The 19,048-nt window shown below is 40.2% G+C and overlaps 2 protein-coding genes across 5 annotated transcripts; one reads left to right on the top strand and one right to left on the bottom strand.

The window, feature by feature from the left end:
• Positions 1–1,155: 1,155 nt before the first annotated feature.
• Positions 1,156–9,126, top strand: mbpa (myelin basic protein a). Of its 4 annotated transcripts, XM_044052408.1 has the most exons (7): positions 1,157–1,418; positions 2,686–2,781; positions 3,107–3,133; positions 4,509–4,529; positions 6,394–6,477; positions 6,579–6,599; positions 8,059–9,126. In XM_044052408.1, the coding sequence occupies exons 1-6, from the start codon at positions 1,299–1,301 to the stop codon at positions 6,579–6,581; spliced, it is 351 nt and encodes a 116-aa protein (XP_043908343.1). In that variant the 5' UTR covers positions 1,157–1,298; the 3' UTR covers positions 6,582–6,599; positions 8,059–9,126. The 4 variants fall into 4 exon arrangements, with proteins under 4 accessions (XP_043908344.1, XP_043908343.1, XP_043908341.1 ...); XM_044052409.1 differs by lacking the exon at positions 4,509–4,529 and having other exon boundaries at positions 1,156–1,418; XM_044052406.1 differs by lacking the exon at positions 6,579–6,599 and having other exon boundaries at positions 1,161–1,418.
• A 3,756-nt stretch (positions 9,127–12,882) lies between these two features.
• Positions 12,883–18,576, bottom strand: zbtb22a (zinc finger and BTB domain containing 22a). The gene is made up of 4 exons (XM_044052343.1): positions 18,382–18,576; positions 17,401–17,619; positions 15,843–16,611; positions 12,883–15,333 (listed from the first exon to the last, which is right to left on the bottom strand). Exons 2-4 carry the CDS (start codon positions 17,605–17,607, stop codon positions 14,240–14,242), a joined length of 2,070 nt encoding a protein of 689 aa, XP_043908278.1. The 5' UTR covers positions 17,608–17,619; positions 18,382–18,576; the 3' UTR covers positions 12,883–14,239.
• Between the last annotated feature and the right edge of the window lie 472 nt (positions 18,577–19,048).

Genomic DNA, 19,048 nt, shown 5'->3' with positions numbered 1-19,048 from the left:
CACTGCTGTACACAACGTTAGCAAACATTAAACATTTAACTGTTACAGTAATGTTTGCTGATGTGTCTGGTACTTTCAGTTAGCTTTGGGAATAACGTTAGCATCAGACTAATGCTGCGTTCACACCAAACGCCAATTTACATTCACGCCAGGCTGTTGAAAACCCACTTCTGTTTCGGTTCACCTCGTTTCTTTGCTTATATCTGTGAAACATTAGTATGTTGTGCTAGTAAAGTGCTATGATCAAGCACGTTGAGCCCCAAGATATGGACACTCAAGTGTAAGGGGTTACCAGACCACCAGCACAATTACTGACAAAAAAACAACAAATACTCTGACCTAAATTCTCACCTTTTATTGAGCATATTTAAGGGGTTGTAACCTGGGACGGATTCTGAGCCATTGGTTATTAGCCTCAGAGGTTAAATACCTGGTTCCTCACTTGGATTGCTCTTCAACTCAACTCAAGCAAGTCCAGTCCCCTACAGCTAACTGCTGAAGAAGATTATGACCTGGATAACTGAGAACCTTCACCGACCCATTGGGCCCTTGGACACAGACAGACAACACCTGGCTAATAATATTAACATGATTTGCCATTTATCTAGGACCAACAACGTTTCCCCCTGTGGCTGGGGTCAATTTAGAGTGTCCAGTTACCAATGAGCAATGGGGATTGGGTACCTCGCTCAGGGGTTCACAAGCCAAATTCCCTTTGTGCTTGGCTATATGACTTTTACCAACATCACAGAATATGTGCAGAGTCACCCATTCACAGAGTTTTTTCATCGAGGTCGCCACCATATGTTAATGTGGGCGACTGTACGTCCAGTTTAAACACAGACCATGAAGAAGATAAATGAGGCCAGTTCAACAATGGTGTCACAGAGCAGCATCAGGCTGTGAGTTCACACTCAGTGATAACCCTCGTTGTTCCTGCGGCCGGGGTGAGGCAAACGAGGAGAGGAACAATGACCAGGCCAGTGCAGAGGGCGGCAGTGACTGACACAGACACTGCAGCTCCAAAGAATGTTTGGAGACCAGCCAGTTCTATGGACCCCCCACACACACACACACACACACACACACACACACCCTTCTCCTAACTTGACCCCCCCTCCTGTCCCATGGTGCCCTGAGACCGTTGGGACGACACCTTCAAAGACTGCCTCCCGAGCCTCAGTCAGAGGCGATTCAATCCTCCAGTGAACTGCGTGCGTGGGCCGAGGACTTGGAAGAGAACTTCTGAGTAAATAGACAAGAGGTCAACCACACCCAACCCCTCGGCTGAAGATAGCATGGCAACGGCGAGTACCTCAGGACAGAGCACCTTTGGGCTCGGGAGGAAAAAGAAGAACCCAGGACTCATGGATCAGATTAGCAAATTGTTTGGAGGAGAGAAGAAGAAAAGGAGCAAGGTGAGCATCCGTGTGTTTGAATCTGAAAGTAGCTCATTTCAAGATTTTTCATCAAATATATCTTAAAATTTGAAATTCTTTTATTCCTATGTCTTATTTTGTGCTGGGTTTGTCCAGTGATGGGGTCAAATCCATGACTCACGATTATATCATTTCCACTATAAACTTAAATGATCAACTATAATATTGTTTCCATGATTGATTTTTTAAATTAAAAAATGACTGTGGATTTGCTGCAACTTTAAATGTAGCTCTCTCCACTTAATCCTTATTTCACTTATTTCACTTAATCAATTCACTTCACAATTTGGTACCTAAAGCACAGCGATGGCTCACTCAATCTTCTTCTATTTTTTCTTTTTTTAAAACTAACAGGGTTTGCTTTTTGATTTTTTTTGGTAAAAAGCTTGATTCAGAAGCATCGTGTTGCTTGTTGTGATTTTTCTGCTTTATACATCCAAAAAAGGGGATTTATTCCATCTAGTATCTCAAAATATTTTTTTCAATTCTATTTCCAGTTTTACATACATTACATTACATATATTGCCCAACTCTCTCCGTAAAGACTGACTAATAAAGTTAACGAGCACTAAATATTTTATTTTCCTGTAAATATGAATAACTCCTCAATATGTGCATTTTATGAGCCACAATTGTTGTAGGACATGTCAGAAATAATATCTTTAAAGTTTTGATATTGAACCTGTTATAAGTTATAAGAGAAGTCAACAGGCACACAAATCTGTTTGTCAAATAAAAATAAATTGTTTTTATAATGCATATATAACTTTATTTATGCACACAATTGTACACATTTATAAGAGACAAACATATACAGAAGATATTGTAATTGTGTATATATATATATATATACACACACACACAGTATATGCAACTTCATTTTAAAATGTCCATGTTGCTGTGCGTCAAAATCTACACCTGATAAATCTTCTTGCCCTCCTGCAGTTATTCATAAATGTACTACATAGAAGATAGAATTTGATGTTTGATATCTTATTTATTTCACAGTACATTTAAATGTATATACAGTAAATGTAAAGTTTAGTTTAAGTTTAAATTTTACATTTTTCTCTCTACACTGTGAGATATAAGATATAGATATATAATATAGATATATAATGTATATAATACATATAATATACATCTCTATAATAACTCTAACATCTTGGGATAATGTATGTTATGAGTTGGCGCTAAACAAATCAAATGGAATTGTATTGACTTGGACTTGTGCTGATCCCGGCAGGGGTCGTTCCGGGGTCATCTGGCCTCCTCACCCCAGCAATCTTCTGCTCGCCGTCGGCCCAACGAAAATGCTGTCATGCATTTCTTCAGGAGCATTGTAAGTTTTATACTCAATCACATTCACTGTGTAACCACATGTATAGTCATTCTGTAGCATCATGCAATTTGCTCTGAAAAAAAAAGCCTCACGCTAGAAAAAACACGGAATAAAGTAACTTAAAGTTTAACTTTTTAATTCAATAAACTGCCGTCTGTCTGCTATTAGCATTCATTCTGCAACAGTGTGTCATCAAATTTCCTCCTCTCGATCACAAATTACAAAGCTTTCTCTTAAAAATTAAAATCCAAGTAAATCAAAGTTTGTTGTTGTTGTTTTTCCTGCCCTGTTACCGTCAGTCACTGTGTTGCTTGCTATTTCTCAGGTTTCCTCTCCTCGTCCTAAATCCAGGGTGAGTGGCTTTTTATTTTTTCACAGTATTTGTCCCCGACATTTAGCACTGGCGTGGCAAAACAGCCATGTGCAGATTTATGATGAAACATAACTTCTTTACTCATGTTTTCTTTCAAAATACCAAGCATGAAAAGCAGCATTTGGTTCTTAAAATGAAATGGTAGTTTCTTGTTTCCAGACGTTGAATAATTTAGACTTCGATAGCTAGTCTGTATGAGAGTTGAAAATTTGGGGTTTTGGCGCCACCTGATGCCGATACTAAAAACACTCAAATATTCATACTGCTTACTTGTCAGCCAATGTTGTGAAACGTTGTGAAAAGTACTCGCAATGCTGTTTGATAGTTTGTCATTTAACAGCCTTTGCAGTAGTTGGGAACAGTAAGCCTAATGCTAACGACTTATGGTGTCATTTACATTCTACATTCTATTTACATCAGAAGTGAGAAGAAGAAAAAACATGGATGCAAACGTATCTCAGGCTAGCTATTGTTAGCAATACCAGTCAATAACAACATTCTACATGGTATTTTGTCAGCATAGCTACACGTCCATGGATAAAAATTTAACAGTATAACGCGTGCAACTGACTTAATGTGAGACAAATACGACAGAAATGAAATTAACAGTAAACGTACGAGTGGAAGCCTTCTTGGAATCCTACGTCAGGGTTTGTGAGGTTGCCGACTTCTGACTTCAACTGGAGCACGCCATTAATGCGTTACCTAAATATCACACAAAGGTGAAGTTCAACTTATATCTTGACATACTGATGTCGGTGGAATTTTTCACCAACGTTACTGAGGTTCATCCAACAGGGAACGTGTTAAATTGTTAAGATACACTATATGGACAAATGTACTGTGTCCATTCATTCTGTAGAGCACTGATGTTGGACGAGAAGGTCTGGCTCACAATCTCTGCTGCAGTTCATCCCATAGGAGCTCGATGCAGGCCAGTCAAGGCAATAGTTCTTGCTTTGTGCACTGGGCCACAGTCATGTTGGAATAGAAAGGAGTCTGTTCCCCAAAGTTGGAAGCATAGCATTGTCCAAGGGTTACGGTTAGTTAGGGTATGCTGAAGTGTTAAGATTGTCCTTGTTTGGAGATAAGGGGCCTGGAGACCAAAGCCTAATTGAAACACCTGAATTTAACACTTAACAGGTGTGGCCAAATACTTTGGTTCCAAGGCTTTGCAATTTTGTTCAGAAATGGAAAAACTTGCCTCTCTTTCATGACCCTGACACTGCGATCTAATCTAATGGTGGCAGCTGGATTCTTTTCAGATTTTATTAAGGTGGACGCAGGTGTTAATCACACTCTTCACTGAACTTCATCTCATCATGTCACTTGTATTTTTCTGTTTCATGTCCAGTGGAGAGAAGTCTTGGGCTTGGTAGGTCACTCAGTCTTTGCTTCTCAAATGGAACAAAAGCACCAGTCCTGAGTGTATCACTGTGTGTTTTCATGTGTGTGTGTGTGTGTGTGTAAATCTGAACTCTTCTTGTCCACAGTGTAAACGTTACCTAACCATGTTCAGTCTCTGTCTTGAATATCTTTGAGAGTGTTGATTACTCACCAGCCTTCAGAGACAGAGCTGACAGCAGCTCCCTCTTTAGTGATCATTGAAACACATTAATTCAGAAGCTTGAGGAAGTGTATTTAACACGTTTCAATTTCCCCCTTAACTCCAGAGCGACTCCCTGCTCCTGGATGACTTTGAAACTGCTCAGCTTTTTATGAACCACAACCGGTAAAACCTTCTCTCTCAGGAACTCTTGGCCTTCACCGCCTTCCTCTTCCTTTTCACACCTCTAATTCTCTGTAACACCTGCCTTTCCTACTCCGTGCCAGTGATGACTCACTGATCCTTCTGTGTTAGGCTTCTCGACTGTGTGTCGTCATCTGTGGGCAGCCATTTGTGTCATTTGACGACTGATCGTCCATGTCATTCCACTGTGGGCCGTGCTCCGCCCCTGTATTTCACTCTCCTTCCTCACCCTGAAGGTCACTGTCGCGTGAATCCTGTCCTGTCACATGCTCTTCACCGTCAGACTGCTGCTGTTGCAGAGAAACCACACACACAACCCTTTTGCCTCAAAGCTCCAGTGTGTAAGAATTAGCGACACGCCGCATCCTCTCATACTAGCAGGGACGTCGTTCTTCATTTGCGCTACAAACTCCGGCGGCAAAATAACTCAAAATAACTGTGGTTGGTTTGTCCAATCAGGCTTCTGTAGAAACATGGAGGCACAAAATGGCCGCCGCAGTAAAGCAAGGGCATTGACTAACGTCCATATAAAAGTCTTATTCTGAGGCTATGAAAACTAAATAATGTTTTTTTTTATTGTATATCGACAGACACAGATTGGGTATTGTATTTCATTTTGGCAAGTAACCATTGCTAAATGTTACCCACTGGACCTTTAAGTGAGTAAAAATGATATTAACTTGATATATGACACGAGTAATCTATCATTACGGTTGCCAACTGCTGTAAAACACCAACAACAACCAACCTACCAACCAAGTCTTATAAAAGTAACATCAAATCAATTTTCAGGAGTTTAGATTCTTAGATCTTATCTCTTATATCTAAACTGAAGATGACTGAGAGTCTTCACAGACATCCGCTTCCTTTCATAGCCCACAAGGGAAATTCAGCTTGTAGTGAAGTTGATTAAAACCCAGTGAAACATTGTTTCTAATTCTAGAAGATCAATGCCAATGCAATTAAAGATGATAAATGGTTTAAGAAAAAAAACAGCCCTTGTCTGGTGATGTCATTTTGGACATCTGTGGTAACATTTGGTCATTAGTAAGGACATTTGCAGTCTTTTACTTGTTTATTTTAAGGACACATCGTTGGTGGACATGCGATAACAGTAACAGCAGTTCTTTTTCATGTAGGGTTTTAGTCACTGATGACCATGTGGACAAAGGTGTCCCATCACATACAGAGAAAAGAAGTTTATATATAGTGAACTTAAAAGGGGGCAGCACATGGCCAAGTGGAAAGGGAACTTGGCTTGCAACTGGAAGGTTGCTTGTTCCCACTAGGTCAAGGGCTGGTGTACCCCTGAGCAAGGTGCCCAATCCCCGCTGCTCGTGTGTAAATTGGACACTCTAAATTGACCCCAGTAACTTGTGTCAGGAAGGGTGAAAAAAAATCTCTGCCAACAATGACACAGCAGCAGACGTGGTTTCAGGTCATCCTGGTTCCAGGTCTGCATCTGTGCTTATAGAGCATCTTTTTCTAGGCCTCCTCGCCACGTGCTGAGAGCACAAAGTCGCCGGTCAGAAGACGCAGAGACCAAAGTACACTGTCCAGACTCTTCAACCTGGTGAGCTCACCACACATTCACATTTAAATTTACTCCTCTTCTTTCTTAAATCTGGACCTCATAAGCAATGTTTCCTATCTGTGTTTACCCGAATGCAACAGTGATGCTCTCAACAGACATCAGTGAGTAGTATAGATTCATCATTTCATTTTTTTTATCCATCAAAATGCTTCCACAGCAGCATCTCATCATAATAAACTAACACCTGAACAGCTACATCTTCATTTTTACAGTGTAACTACATATAAATCCATTCATTAAAATTCTCATAAACAAATTCATTGATTAGTTTTCAATACATTTGTTTGAACAACTACCTCAGTTTTTATTTTCAGTGTGGATCTACTTAAACTCATCCCCCTTTTTTTAAAAAAAGAGAAGATTATTACTCGACAATCAAAATACTGCAGCTTTAACCCAAAAACTACAGATTCCTCTTAGCTGCCATATCATTGGATAGAAAACAAACGTCTTCCTCATATACAAATGTAAATACTGTTCTGGAAGCAAAACAAAGTGTTAATGTTCTTGATTTAATCAGCATCATTTCAATTTCTGAAAGCAGAAGTTTACAGATGTTAACTCTCACCAGGCTCCTAGTGGACAAAGTGCTGCACTTTATCATCTATTTTCCTCTAAACAGGATTTATGTCAGTTCATATTTTCCTCAGGAGTTAATAGGCTCAGTTGCTAGTTTCAGGTCTTCTTCAGTACTGTCACATGACTCTGTGTGTTTGCCACCGCCATGTTGGCAGGAAAAGTTTCTGCCTGTCGCCACTTTTCACTGGGCAAAGATTCAGCGAAATATTGCAGAACCTGATACAACGAGTATGGAATCAGCCAAAGAGGACATTATTCCTGACCTGCACTATTCAGATGCACGTTTTGACATAACAATAAAAACCCATAAAACAAGATATTAAAGCTAGTTAGCATTGGATTCTGCACCTGATACCATGTGATCACTACACATGTGGAATCCAATGCTTGTGGAGTCAAATCGCTCCATCTTATGTTTGTTTTTTTTAGCAGTGATGCATCGCTGCCATCTTTCAAGATATTTGGTGATCCATTCAAATGTTCTCCCCTTTGCTTGTCCCAACTGTTTCGGTACACCAATGCACAACAGCTACCCACTATCTTCACTTTTTATGAAAACAGCCTGCTACCGGTTTTATCTGTTTGGATTTGAACAGTGCGACTTTTCCTGCCAAAATGGCGTTGTTGTGGTTCCAAGTGTTGCATGCTGGGATAACGTGACGTCAGCAACCTGAGCTTTATACAGTATATAGCTCATGATGATTGTGCAAATGATGGACCCATTTAGAGCAAATTAGACAATAAAGTATGGCACATAGTAGTGGACACCAGTGTGATTGACAGCTGAACATCTGTTTGCAAAATGTCAAATTGGCGGCAGCCAACTCATGAATCTCGAGGCTTTACAACATGAGTTTAAATTCTTATGTGTGACATCACCATTGGTTGCCATTTGGAGTCGCCCCCTGGTGGCTACATGCTACTTCTGGGTACTTCTTTGTCCATTTCTGTGTCATCATCCCTCCCTTGTCTTCTCTCCAGGGAGAAACTAAGTCCCGTCCTCCCCCTAAACGCTGGAGCACCATCTTCTAAGCTCTCCACCGAGGACCAAACTACAGACGCGTGTGCGCCGATAGCAAACAAAGAAGAAGAAGGTGAAACAGATCAGCCTGCGGTGGACTCACAACCTCAAGAGACATTAACCCACTAACAAAAGCCTCGTGTTTCTACAGACAGTGATGCAACACTGACGCAGGGATGTGGGTGGTCACCACGCCAGTGTTTTCTTTAGTCTTACTTCCTGTCTTATAGTCGTCAATTAGCTGTAATTATGTGTTTATGAGAGTGTAAAATCATCTTTTTGAGTGTCTGATGGTCCTGTCGTAGTGTCTGCTGTCTGACGTTTGTTTGGACCAAAAGGTTTTGTTCTATTCGTCCTACCCGTCGTTTGACTTTTGTACACGAGTGGCGCTTCATGTACCTCACTGCTTCCTGTAGAAACAACTGACACGCTGAAAAAAAATCAACATGGATTCTTCTCCTCATGAAGTCTCAAAAATGTGAGACTCACAAGCCTTAATGTTGTTTTTCTAATGTAACACCTTTGTTTTCCTCGTTGTGATTAATACAAAATGTACAGTTTGTTGTTGTGAGTGTGAATGAAGAGAATAAAAAAGCCCTTTTCAAATGCACTGTGACATAACGCACTGTAAATACAACAAGCACTCCTCTGTCTTACAGCAGCTTCAGTCTCATTTGTTGTAAGTGATTTGTTTGCGTTGTTAAATTAAGTTGGAAGTTTTAACGTCATTTGAAAGTAGACAGACAGACGGTTTCAGTCGATGGTTAGATCGCAAGTGGCTCAGTGGTTTAAGGCGGACGGTAGCGTGAGGCGTTTACTGAAGGACTTCAATGTTTGAGGCATGTTTGTCATTCTGTTGTCGTACAGGGCATGTTTGTAAGTTCACGTTAACGTACGTAGTCAAAGATGCTTTTTTGCTGTTGCTGATACGTGATGGTGCTACATGTTTCCTCTTTGTGTAAAAGGTTTTTTAAATGTTCTGTCTAACTGGAAATAAACACTGTTCGTTGTCTCTCAGTTAAGAGGTATTAAGGTTTCCATGTCCTTAATTTTACTCCAGTTCAATTTCATTTATTACACTGCCAAATTATAACATACGTGATCTATACTGTATGTAGAATAATGTAGAGAAACAACAACTTGAGAAGTCAGGTAAAAACATGGACGCTAACATATCTTGGGCTAGCTATTGTTAGCCCGTGAAAAACAGCCCTCTACATGATATTTTTCACACAAAATCTGTGCGAAAATGCGGTGTAGCAACATGTCCATGGATAAATATTGAACAGTACTAAGTGTACAACTGATTTAATGTGAAAAACACAAGACAAAAGTGCAATTAGTAGTAAAAGTAGCTCAGTATTTTTCTAATGACGCAAGCGGCAGCCATCTTGGAATCCTATGTTGGGGTTTGTGAGGTTCCTCTGACTTCCCGATTTGGAAATTGAACCCGAGGTAGCATTCCAGTTGAAACTACAACTGTAACACACCATCAATGGCAACAATCATTTCTCTAAATCTAACTTTCTTCTAACCCATATGAGGTGGTCGCTGACATCACACAATCCTGTCATGCAACACTCATATACACACATAGTCACTCTAACCAACTGTTGGTTTAACTCTTTAGTTTTGTATAGTATTGCAAATGAAAGCCTGCCCCCACACTCCCTGAAATCGTTTGATTAAATGTGTGAAGTCCCGTGTCTTGACCGGATCATTTCATCTGGGCTTTCTCAGGATTAAAACATTGAGACTCGACAACAAAGTTCGTTGTGTCTGTGGTCTTCCACATTTTTAAATGCAAATCAAGTCGGAAAATCCTCTAGAGTGGGACAAACTTAAGGTGGAGTGTGTGTGTGTGTGACACAGGTGACACTGGTGGACACAGTGTGGCTTGGAGACAATGAAGAACAACTCGTGCTGAATACAGAGACAGTTAACAACTGTTAACTATAACATGAGGACATTCTAGAGCTGAACTGACTGCAAATAAATCACAGAGAAACTTGACTTGCGTCTGTGAAGACTGACTCGCAAACAGACAAAGAACAGAGGGGAAACCTTTAAATACTCCCACTGATGAAGGAGATGAAGCACAGGTGTGTCAGGAGGAGGAGGAGTCAGGTGATTGGAAACAAGCCACACCTGCTGCACAACCACCTACATGCTCTACATGGGAAACACTAGTGACAGAGTTATTAACAAGTTATTTTATTCTAGTAAAAGTTTAAACTGCCCACTGATGATGTCACCAAAGGAAAATATGTATATATAATACATAATAATGAGCAAATACTCAATACAAAAAAACTGCTCAACAAATAAATAAAAATCATCATCAAACTCATTGGATTTTAATTAAATTTACCAACAGACCAAGTTTCCAACAGACCAAGTTTCACTTTGTCATCTCCTACTATCTCCATAACCCTCACCCTAACCCTAATCCTGTACGTTTCGCCCCCTGTAAGCAACTTCCTGTTATAATGGGCAAAACTGTAAAAATAAAATCACATCTCTGTTAAAACTCATCAGATTTGAATTAAATGTGGCGATTGTACATAGAATCTGTCCCTCTACTCAACTACCGACAGACCAAGTTTCACCCTGCCCTCCCCTCCCCTACCATCTCCATAACCCTAACCCTAATATCTGTTATAACAATCATAATGACAAACTATTTCTCTAATAATGCAAAATTGTTGGAATCAAATATATTCTTTATATAGCACCAACATAAAACAATTGCTATTAAAGAATTAAAAATATATTTTAGGTCAGACAAAAATGTATGTAACATCATCCTCATCGCTGTAATAAATCTGAGGACAAGCTTTCACGTCCACGTCCAAGTGTTTGTGTCCATGTAGGGAAAAAAAACTAAAGTAGTTTGATGTTATTCAACTCTATAAACAGATCCCCAACGTCTGCAGCTGCGAGGATTGTTGAGCAGCTAAATTGCTGAAACACTCATTAGCCTCTGACTCAACCCCTGCAAAAAAAAACAACAAAATAACAGTATCCTCAGGAGGTCAGTCATCAGTCTTACATAATAATACCCAGCATAAAAGACTAGGTGAACACGAGGCCTGCGTTTAACCTAATACCAACCCGCGATGAGTCATATCCTTATCTCCTTCCCCTGTCAATACTCCCACAGACCAAGAAAAACATTTCATTCTCAGGGTTAAGTGTTAGAAATAATGCAGAGATACAACTTTTCAAGGACAATTAACTAAAACCTAAAAACCATAATTACAGTTTCACTTCCTGTACATAACGTTTATGTGGTAATTATCTCAGTGGCACAGAATTCACATTAAACATAGGCTGCTTGACAGATTTGACCATTCACCACTTTACTGTTTATCTTCATGCTGTTTTAGGCCATAAAAAGCATTTCACTGTTCAAACTTAGCATACAATTCTCTTACTTTTAATGCCAACAAACTGTTGTATAATTACATTATATCGATTATATTTGAAGCTGTTCCCCAAATTAACTGGTTTTTACTAGCGATGGGAGTCAGTTACAAAGTGTCTGTGGTCTCCCATGTTTTTAAAATCAAGTCAGATTTCAATATAGCGTAAGAAAAGCTTAAATGTGTGTGTGTGCGTGCATGCGTGTGAGAGAGACAGGTGAGGTGACACTAGTGGACACAGTGTGGCTTGGAGACAATGAAGAGCAGGTAGCACTGAATACAGGGAGACAACTGTCAACTAACATGAGGACATTCTAGAGATGAACTGACTGAGAAACATGGCTTGAGTTCTTATATTAATATGAAGACTGAGTCACAAACAGCAGAGGGAAACCACTGATGAAGGAGATGAGGCACAGGTGTGTAGCAGCAGAGGAGTCAGGTGATTGGAAACACGCCACACCTGCTGCACAACCGCCTACATGCTCTACATGGGAAACACTAGTGACATAAACAAATAAATGAATTCTAATAAAAGTTTAAACTACCACTATTGTTTCACCACTTTACCATTTATCTTCATGCTGTCTTACGGCCATAAAAAGCATTACACTGTTCAAACTTCCACTCTCAAACCCAAATAAGCATACAATTCTCTTACTTTGAATGCCAATAAACTGTCGTATAAAAATATAAAAAAATTTTTACTAGGGATGGTGTCGGTCAGTATCGAGATCAGATATGGGACATAAAAATGTAAAATCCAAAAATATATCTGTCGCATGCTTCACTATGCACAGACTGTAAAAATGTAAAAAACAAAAATCCGCAAAAGCATTTTAGTTGAGTCATGTTTACGCAGTTTATTACGACAATATATGTTACACAGTTGGAGAGTTATGTCTTTGAAATGATTCAGCACGAATGTGTTGCTAACACTAATGTCGGTATCAGTAGATACTCAAGTTTGTGATATCAGCATCGGAATTGAACACAAAAAGTTGTATAATCAGTCACAATCCCAAAACATGTCTAAATGTGTCTTCTGTTTTACCTTTGGGACAGTGAAGTGAATTATGATCATTCTGTTTGTTCATGTGAGATTCTACAGAGTAAATGCATATTCTCTATTGTAAAAGCATTTTCTAGGATGAAGCCATTCATTTGAACGGATAAAATATTATATCAAACGATATGCATTTGCTTCTTTATACTGCCCCTCATTGTGGATTTACAATCTCATGTTTACAACAGTGACACCTGCTGCTCCGTGCTGAGCTGCTACAAGACAGAAGGAAAATGTGTTGTAGGACAAAATCGATATCCACTCATATTAAATGAATCACAACATACCGCCAATTAAACATCCAATCTGTTTTTATTACCATACAGTATACAAAAACGTCTTTCTTTCTTTTACATAATGTCAGGAGAAATCATTATTGCACAGAAGACATTTTTTACAACCTCCTTTTTATTTCCCAATGCAAGTCAGTGGCAAAAAAAAAAAAAAAACACATGTGCAAAATGCAATTTAACATAACTAGGTACATTCACAGCTTTGCTTGTTACAGATGTACAGTTTACATCGTCACTAAACAAATACTGAGTCAAAATGACACTGCGTCAATGATAAAGGGTCACTTCAATGAAGCACATAATTATTCTTTTTCATTTTATTTAATATAAAATACCTACAACAAGGAATGCACATTAAAAAAAAAGATCAAACCAAAGCGACTTCTCAAAGAAAACTTCAATGATTTGTGTCCCTGGACTTTCAAAGTGTCTTCCTCGTATGTATTTATCTACATACACCTCAAGTGCCATTAACATGTTTCACATTAAAGGGATAGTTGGGGTTTTCTGAAATGTGGTTGTATGAAGATATTTACACATCATGAGCAGGGACACAAACTGAAACACATTTTAAGACACTTAACACATTTTTTTGCTGTTCGACAAACCTTTTGAAACTGAGGTTGTGACGCTTTTTAAAATCATTCTTTGTCCCATACCAAACTCCATAGAGAAAAACTTTACATCACAGCATGACAAGAGTTGTTGATCCACCACTTAGTTCAGATGTGTTATTTTGTGAATTAGGCGTTTGAAATCCTTCATTCACTTTTCCCCAAGTCACAAAAACTTGATTTTCTCTATGGACCTTTTTTGACAAAAAAACTTGACTAATGACAAGATAAGGCAGCACACACATTCTTTAGATAGCATAGATTTAAGCAAGCTTTAATTTTGTTAGGTGACCCTGATAATAAGTGGCTGAAAGACACATTTTGAAATTAGTTTTAATGTTGATTATTAATCAAATACTAAATTACTCCACAACTATTTTGTTTCTGTTCAGCAGTTTCTGTTATTTTCTTGTTTCCTTGCTCCATATAACAACAAGATAATTTAAACTGAATAATTAATCGTTAGTTGGAGCCCTTAATGTGTGAATGTTTTCTTGAGCCTTTCTACTTTTTAGGACAGACAACAAAGTAACATAGTAAGAAAGTGAGTTAGAGGGTGAGTGAATGAATGAGTGAGTGAGTGAGTCAGTCAGTCAGTCAGTCTAAAATCTGTCTTTCCTTGTGTCCCTGTTGGCAGCTGTGTTTCATAGTGAGAGAAACCATGCCTGTCTCATGTTGGTTCTCAAGCAGGGCTCAAGCCACAACCACCCATTAAAAAAAACCCTGAACTATCCCTTTAAGATTTAATTACCACTAAAACTCTCACTGGCCTCTTGTTTAAAAACATGGCCGCCAGTGTTCAGACTTTGCGACTGTGTTCTGAGCTCGTCCACGATCCCAGACACGCTGTCCAGCAGTCCGATCCCGTCCTGAAAATCCACCTGCTCCACTTTCACCTGTCCCGCCGGAGCAAGGAACGTTTCCCCCTCGTCAAAGCCGTAACTGTAGCTGTCGTCCAGGTCCGCTGCGGCTGTACTCGTGCTGTTGCTGTTCGCCGACGAGCTGGAGGCGAGTCTTTCGCATCGAGCTTGATGCCTGAGGAAACTGTCTCTCCAGATGACTTTCTTCCCACACAGGCTGCACTCGTAGGGCCGCAGCCCGCCGTGGGTTTTAAGGTGCTTGGTGAGATGGTGCTTCATCTTGAAGGATTTTGTGCAGACGGGGCAGCCAAAAGGTCGCAGGTTCAGGTGCTGCATCTTCACGTGTCGGTCGCGCATGCTCTTCAGTGTGTAGGCCTTGCCGCAGTGGCAGAAGTGGACTTTTCCTGTATATGGGGCACCAGCGAGGGAGACTGAGGAGGATGAAGATGGGGTTGGGGGTGAGGAAGGGGGTGGAAAAGCAGCAGAGGATGGGGACAAGTGGCGACTGGAGGTGGGGGTCATTGAGCTGCTTTGTCCCGTGCTTGTGGACGGCCAGTGCGTCTCTGAACTCGCCATGGCAAAGTCTGGAGACGCCGACACTAGGGGCCTCTGGGAAACCTGCCCGGTGCCGTCCTCAATCTCGTCATACGTGTCTCTGCTGAAGGTCCCTTCGCCGAAACATTCAAAGTTCACGTCCTCTTCCTCCTCATCTTCATCCTGGTCTTTACTGCAGCTCCTGCCCTCTCCTTCCTGCGGCCTGTGCTCTGGCTGAGACCAGGAACCTGACTGCCACTGCTGCCGAGCTGAATCTGGACAGGACGGACACAGATCTCCTTCACCTGTTTGGTAAACATGAGCGTCAGGCACATCGGAAGAGTGATCACCTCCCACCTGATCTCTCTGCACTTTGTCCTTCATCGTGTCCGCACTGGTCTTTCCTGTGGCTTCTGTGTTTTCACTAGAAACTTGTTGAGGGGCTGGAGGAAAAAAGTAAATAAAACAATTAAGATCAAGATATAAAAGTATTTATCTGTGCTGTTTGTGCTACTTTTTCCTCTCTAGTGGGTTTAAGGTTTTTTTGTTTGCGAAAACACATACACTAGAGCATGGATACTCAATATGAGCCCGTCCAGAAATCCAGAAATGATTGTTTGATCTGTAAATATTTTATAGACATATATGTGTTTTGTGTGTATGTGTTCACTGGGCTGGAAGTTGCTTCCTCCTGGATGTAATGATAACTTTTGTCATTTGCCATAATTAGAAATACATGCTACAACCACTTATGAAGCAGTCAGAGAACTCACGTGAGGTACACGTCAATATTCTTCCAGGCTTGGTTTAATGTATGAGTAGATACAATCTGATCAACATTGCATTACATTAAATTGAGAAATAATTGTGGGGCAAACCTGAAAAAAAAGCAATGACTATTTGTGACTGAGACGTTTAGTTCAGAAATTGAAACAACACTTTTGTATCTTACCACAGTGTCCCATTTGTGTGAAGCCTTCCTTCTCCACCACCTCTTCTCCGACACCTTCATCTGCTTCAATTTCTCTCTTCTCCATTTTTCTCTTCTCTTGGGTTTCATCACTGTCCTCACTCACCCTGTTCTTATCCAGCGGTCTCTCAGTGCTCAGCAGTGCTCCCCGCTGTTGAAACCTGACTTTCTGCTTTAATGTCTCACCACTAGGGAACCCCCCGTGGTGGCGGCTATTGTGTGCAGCTCCATCATGTGTAAAATGGCTGGTTTTTGCATGGCTTGATATCCACGTCTCCTCACAGCTGGCGTAATCACTCTCTGTATAACTGGGCAGCGTGTCGAGTTGAGTGTCCGCTAAGTGCTGGGCTGATGAGGGCCGCGGACGCCCCCATCTGGGGAACTGCTGTGGGCGCCTCCATGTCGCCAAAGGGGGCAGGGCATCAGGCTTCTTCTCCCTCCTCCTTCCTTCTCTTTCGAGGTTCAAGCAGTCAGTGCTGCTCGGAGATTGTTGTCGAGATGTGGTTCCCTGGTGAGCTGCGGCTGCCTCTCCGGGGGGGACTTCTACTAAAGCTCGGGGCCTCTTCAGGATTTCAGTGCATTTGTCGACAATGTGCCACATCTGGAGGAAACTAGCCACAGTTACGTAGTTGACAATGTCATCATGCACGATGCTCAGCTGGCCCGTGTAGGCAGAACTCAGGACACTCTCAAAAGCTACTGGGTCCATAACGGAGGGAAGGGAGACTGTTGTGACATTCTTCAGTAACACCTATTGATGGCAGAAAAATATTAAATAATTGTGTCAGTTTGACTGAAACCACACTTTAAAAATACATGTATAAATTTAGCCCAACTGGAATTGTACTTTCTCTTAGTCTACTGACACCCAGATAATGTGGTTGGGAGTTAAACAGGAGTTGCTCGGCATATGCTTCACAGTTAGCGCAACCAGAATTGAACGTGGCAATTATAGCAGGACAACAGTGAGAAAAAGCATTTTTTGACTAACAAGGAGACCAAATTTTCAAATATTTTAATGAATAAATGAAAGCGCTCTAAAGTAAACAGTCCCTGCCAGTTTCACTCACCAAACTACTCACTACTTCATGTCTCTTTGCGGCGGCGCTGCTCAGATGAATGAGGGAAAATTGGGCAGGAGTTACCTGGCCGAAAAAGAGGGAGATGCCCCATCCACATTCAATATATAGACTTTATACACGTCGCTCTATGTTGTGATAAAATAGAGAAATCTGTACCTCTAACTTTTAACGGACGTTTTGTTTTATTCAGTTAGCGAGATATTGTGATGTAATGCTATGTGACTGTCTTGCAATATATTGATTATCACAGAATCATATTGTGATATTATTTGTATTGTGGACCACGTTTCGCATATTGAATCATATCGTGATGTACCCTGTGAGTCTCACCACTCTAGTATAGGCTGTGAATGTCTGTTATTTTCTGTTGGTTGGAGTAGCTGTAACAAAGGCAATCCTCCATAGTCCATCATAACTGGACACAAATCCATCACACTAATGAGCAAACTCGAGCCTACCTGGTCGTGGAAGTATGGTGAGGACGCAGCAAGGACACAACGGTGGGCCCTGAACACCTGACCTTGCACCTGGATAGAAAGGTCACACAGCCTGCCCTCCTCCCGCTGTCGGTTCAAATTGTCCAGAACAGCCGCCCGGACACCAGGGAAACACACCTGGATTGTCAAACCAGCTGGAGCTGCAGAAACACTGCAGGTCGCATCCATAGTCACACAGAGCTACAGAGAAGAAGAAATATTTAATCAGAGAAAAATATCGAGCACTGTGAATATCAATAAGCATACATACACACACATATATATATATATATATACAAACTTTCTCTTTATTAAGGAGGATTTATGGATTTGCTTGAATCGATGTAATAAAAAAGATAATATCTATTTTGTTTTACAGTATATTCATGTATAGCACAGTGACACTGTCATATTTGTATTCACAAAGACTTATAGCCATCAAAGTTGACCCTGTAATTTATATATATGCAGAAACTGCCTGGAGATGTGTGACTGTCAGTAATTTTTTTAATTCCAGAATATTAAATTACACCAGAATTTAATCAGCACCAAAATCAATGATGAAAACTGATGGAAATTAATCACAACTATATCTACAATTACAATTATCATGACGTTAGGCAAAGGTGTAAACAGCAGACAAATAACATTATCTATAAATTTTAAATGCTTCCATCTGGTGACTATTGTAACATTATCATTCGCTAAGCTAGCTGGTATCAGCTAAAATGTCGTCACAAGGCGCTTGTACAACATAATAATAACTACCACTAGCATAATATTTTGTTATACAGCGACAGTTTACAGTGACTTTAAAACGCTGTAGGTGTGTATTGACTCAATAGCTTCTAACTAACACAGCTGCTAAGCTGCGTCAGCTAGATGCTAACACAGAATGACACAAAGCTAAAGCGCCTACGATGCTATCCGTGTTAGCCATGTATCATTAGCTGAGTACTTTACCTTCGACACGTCGATACGACGAGATTCTTTAATTTCAACATGGAACCCCTTTACTACAGGATAAAAATGTTATTCATGAATAGATTATTGTAGGTGTCATCGCTTGTTTGTGTTCAAAAACAACCTAGCAACGGTCAACAGCAACTAGCCCGTAGGCGTAGCTGACGGTAGCTTGTTGACATAACACTATGACGTCACGTGAGTGAGTATGGAAGCCCGTTTCTACAAAATGGAAAAAAATAACCCAAGTTATAATTATGAGATACTAAGTCATAATGAGATACTGAGTCACAATTGTGATGCTAAGTTATTAATATGAGATACTAAGTCATAATAATGAGATGCTATGTCAATTATTATTTGATGCTAAGTCTTAATTAGTATGGCGTCTCATTATGACGTAGCATCTCAAAGTTATGACATTATTGAGTAGGCATCCCGTAATTATGAGATAATAGGTCCTTACATAATTTAGTATCTCATTATTATGACTTAGTATTTCATATATGACAGTATCTCATTATTACGACTTACAGAGATATATATAATTATTTTGTCACAAACAGGCTTCCATGAGTGGATGTTTGGTGTGTTTTGTATATAATTTTGAAGACATTTCACGTCACCGACTTTAAACTACGACTAAATATATTAAACGTCAGTTTGT

This window comes from Solea senegalensis, linkage group LG20 (genome assembly GCF_019176455.1).
Source record: "Solea senegalensis isolate Sse05_10M linkage group LG20, IFAPA_SoseM_1, whole genome shotgun sequence".
In the NCBI taxonomy this organism is placed as follows: Eukaryota; Metazoa; Chordata; class Actinopteri; order Pleuronectiformes; family Soleidae; genus Solea; species Solea senegalensis.
This window is presented reverse-complemented; position numbering and strand designations above follow the sequence as displayed.

What these genes read in the sequence shown, in the direction of transcription:
- mbpa (XM_044052406.1), top strand. Translation starts at nt 1,299, where the DNA reads ATGGCAACGGCGAGTACCTCAGGACAGAGCACCTTTGGGCTCGGGAGG. An exon ending in AGAAGAAGAAAAGGAGCAAG is followed by an intron (nt 1,419 to 2,685) that starts GTGAGCATCCGT and finishes TGATCCCGGCAG; the next exon opens with GGGTCGTTCCGGGGTCATCT. An exon ending in CTCCTCGTCCTAAATCCAGG is followed by an intron (nt 3,134 to 4,508) that starts GTGAGTGGCTTT and finishes TTTCATGTCCAG; the next exon opens with TGGAGAGAAGTCTTGGGCTT.
- zbtb22a (XM_044052343.1), bottom strand. Translation starts at nt 17,607, where the DNA reads ATGGATGCGACCTGCAGTGTTTCTGCAGCTCCAGCTGGTTTGACAATC. An exon ending in CACCATACTTCCACGACCAG is followed by an intron (nt 16,612 to 17,400) that starts GTAGGCTCGAGT and finishes TGCCATCAATAG; the next exon opens with GTGTTACTGAAGAATGTCAC. An exon ending in CACACAAATGGGACACTGTG is followed by an intron (nt 15,334 to 15,842) that starts GTAAGATACAAA and finishes TTTTTCCTCCAG; the next exon opens with CCCCTCAACAAGTTTCTAGT.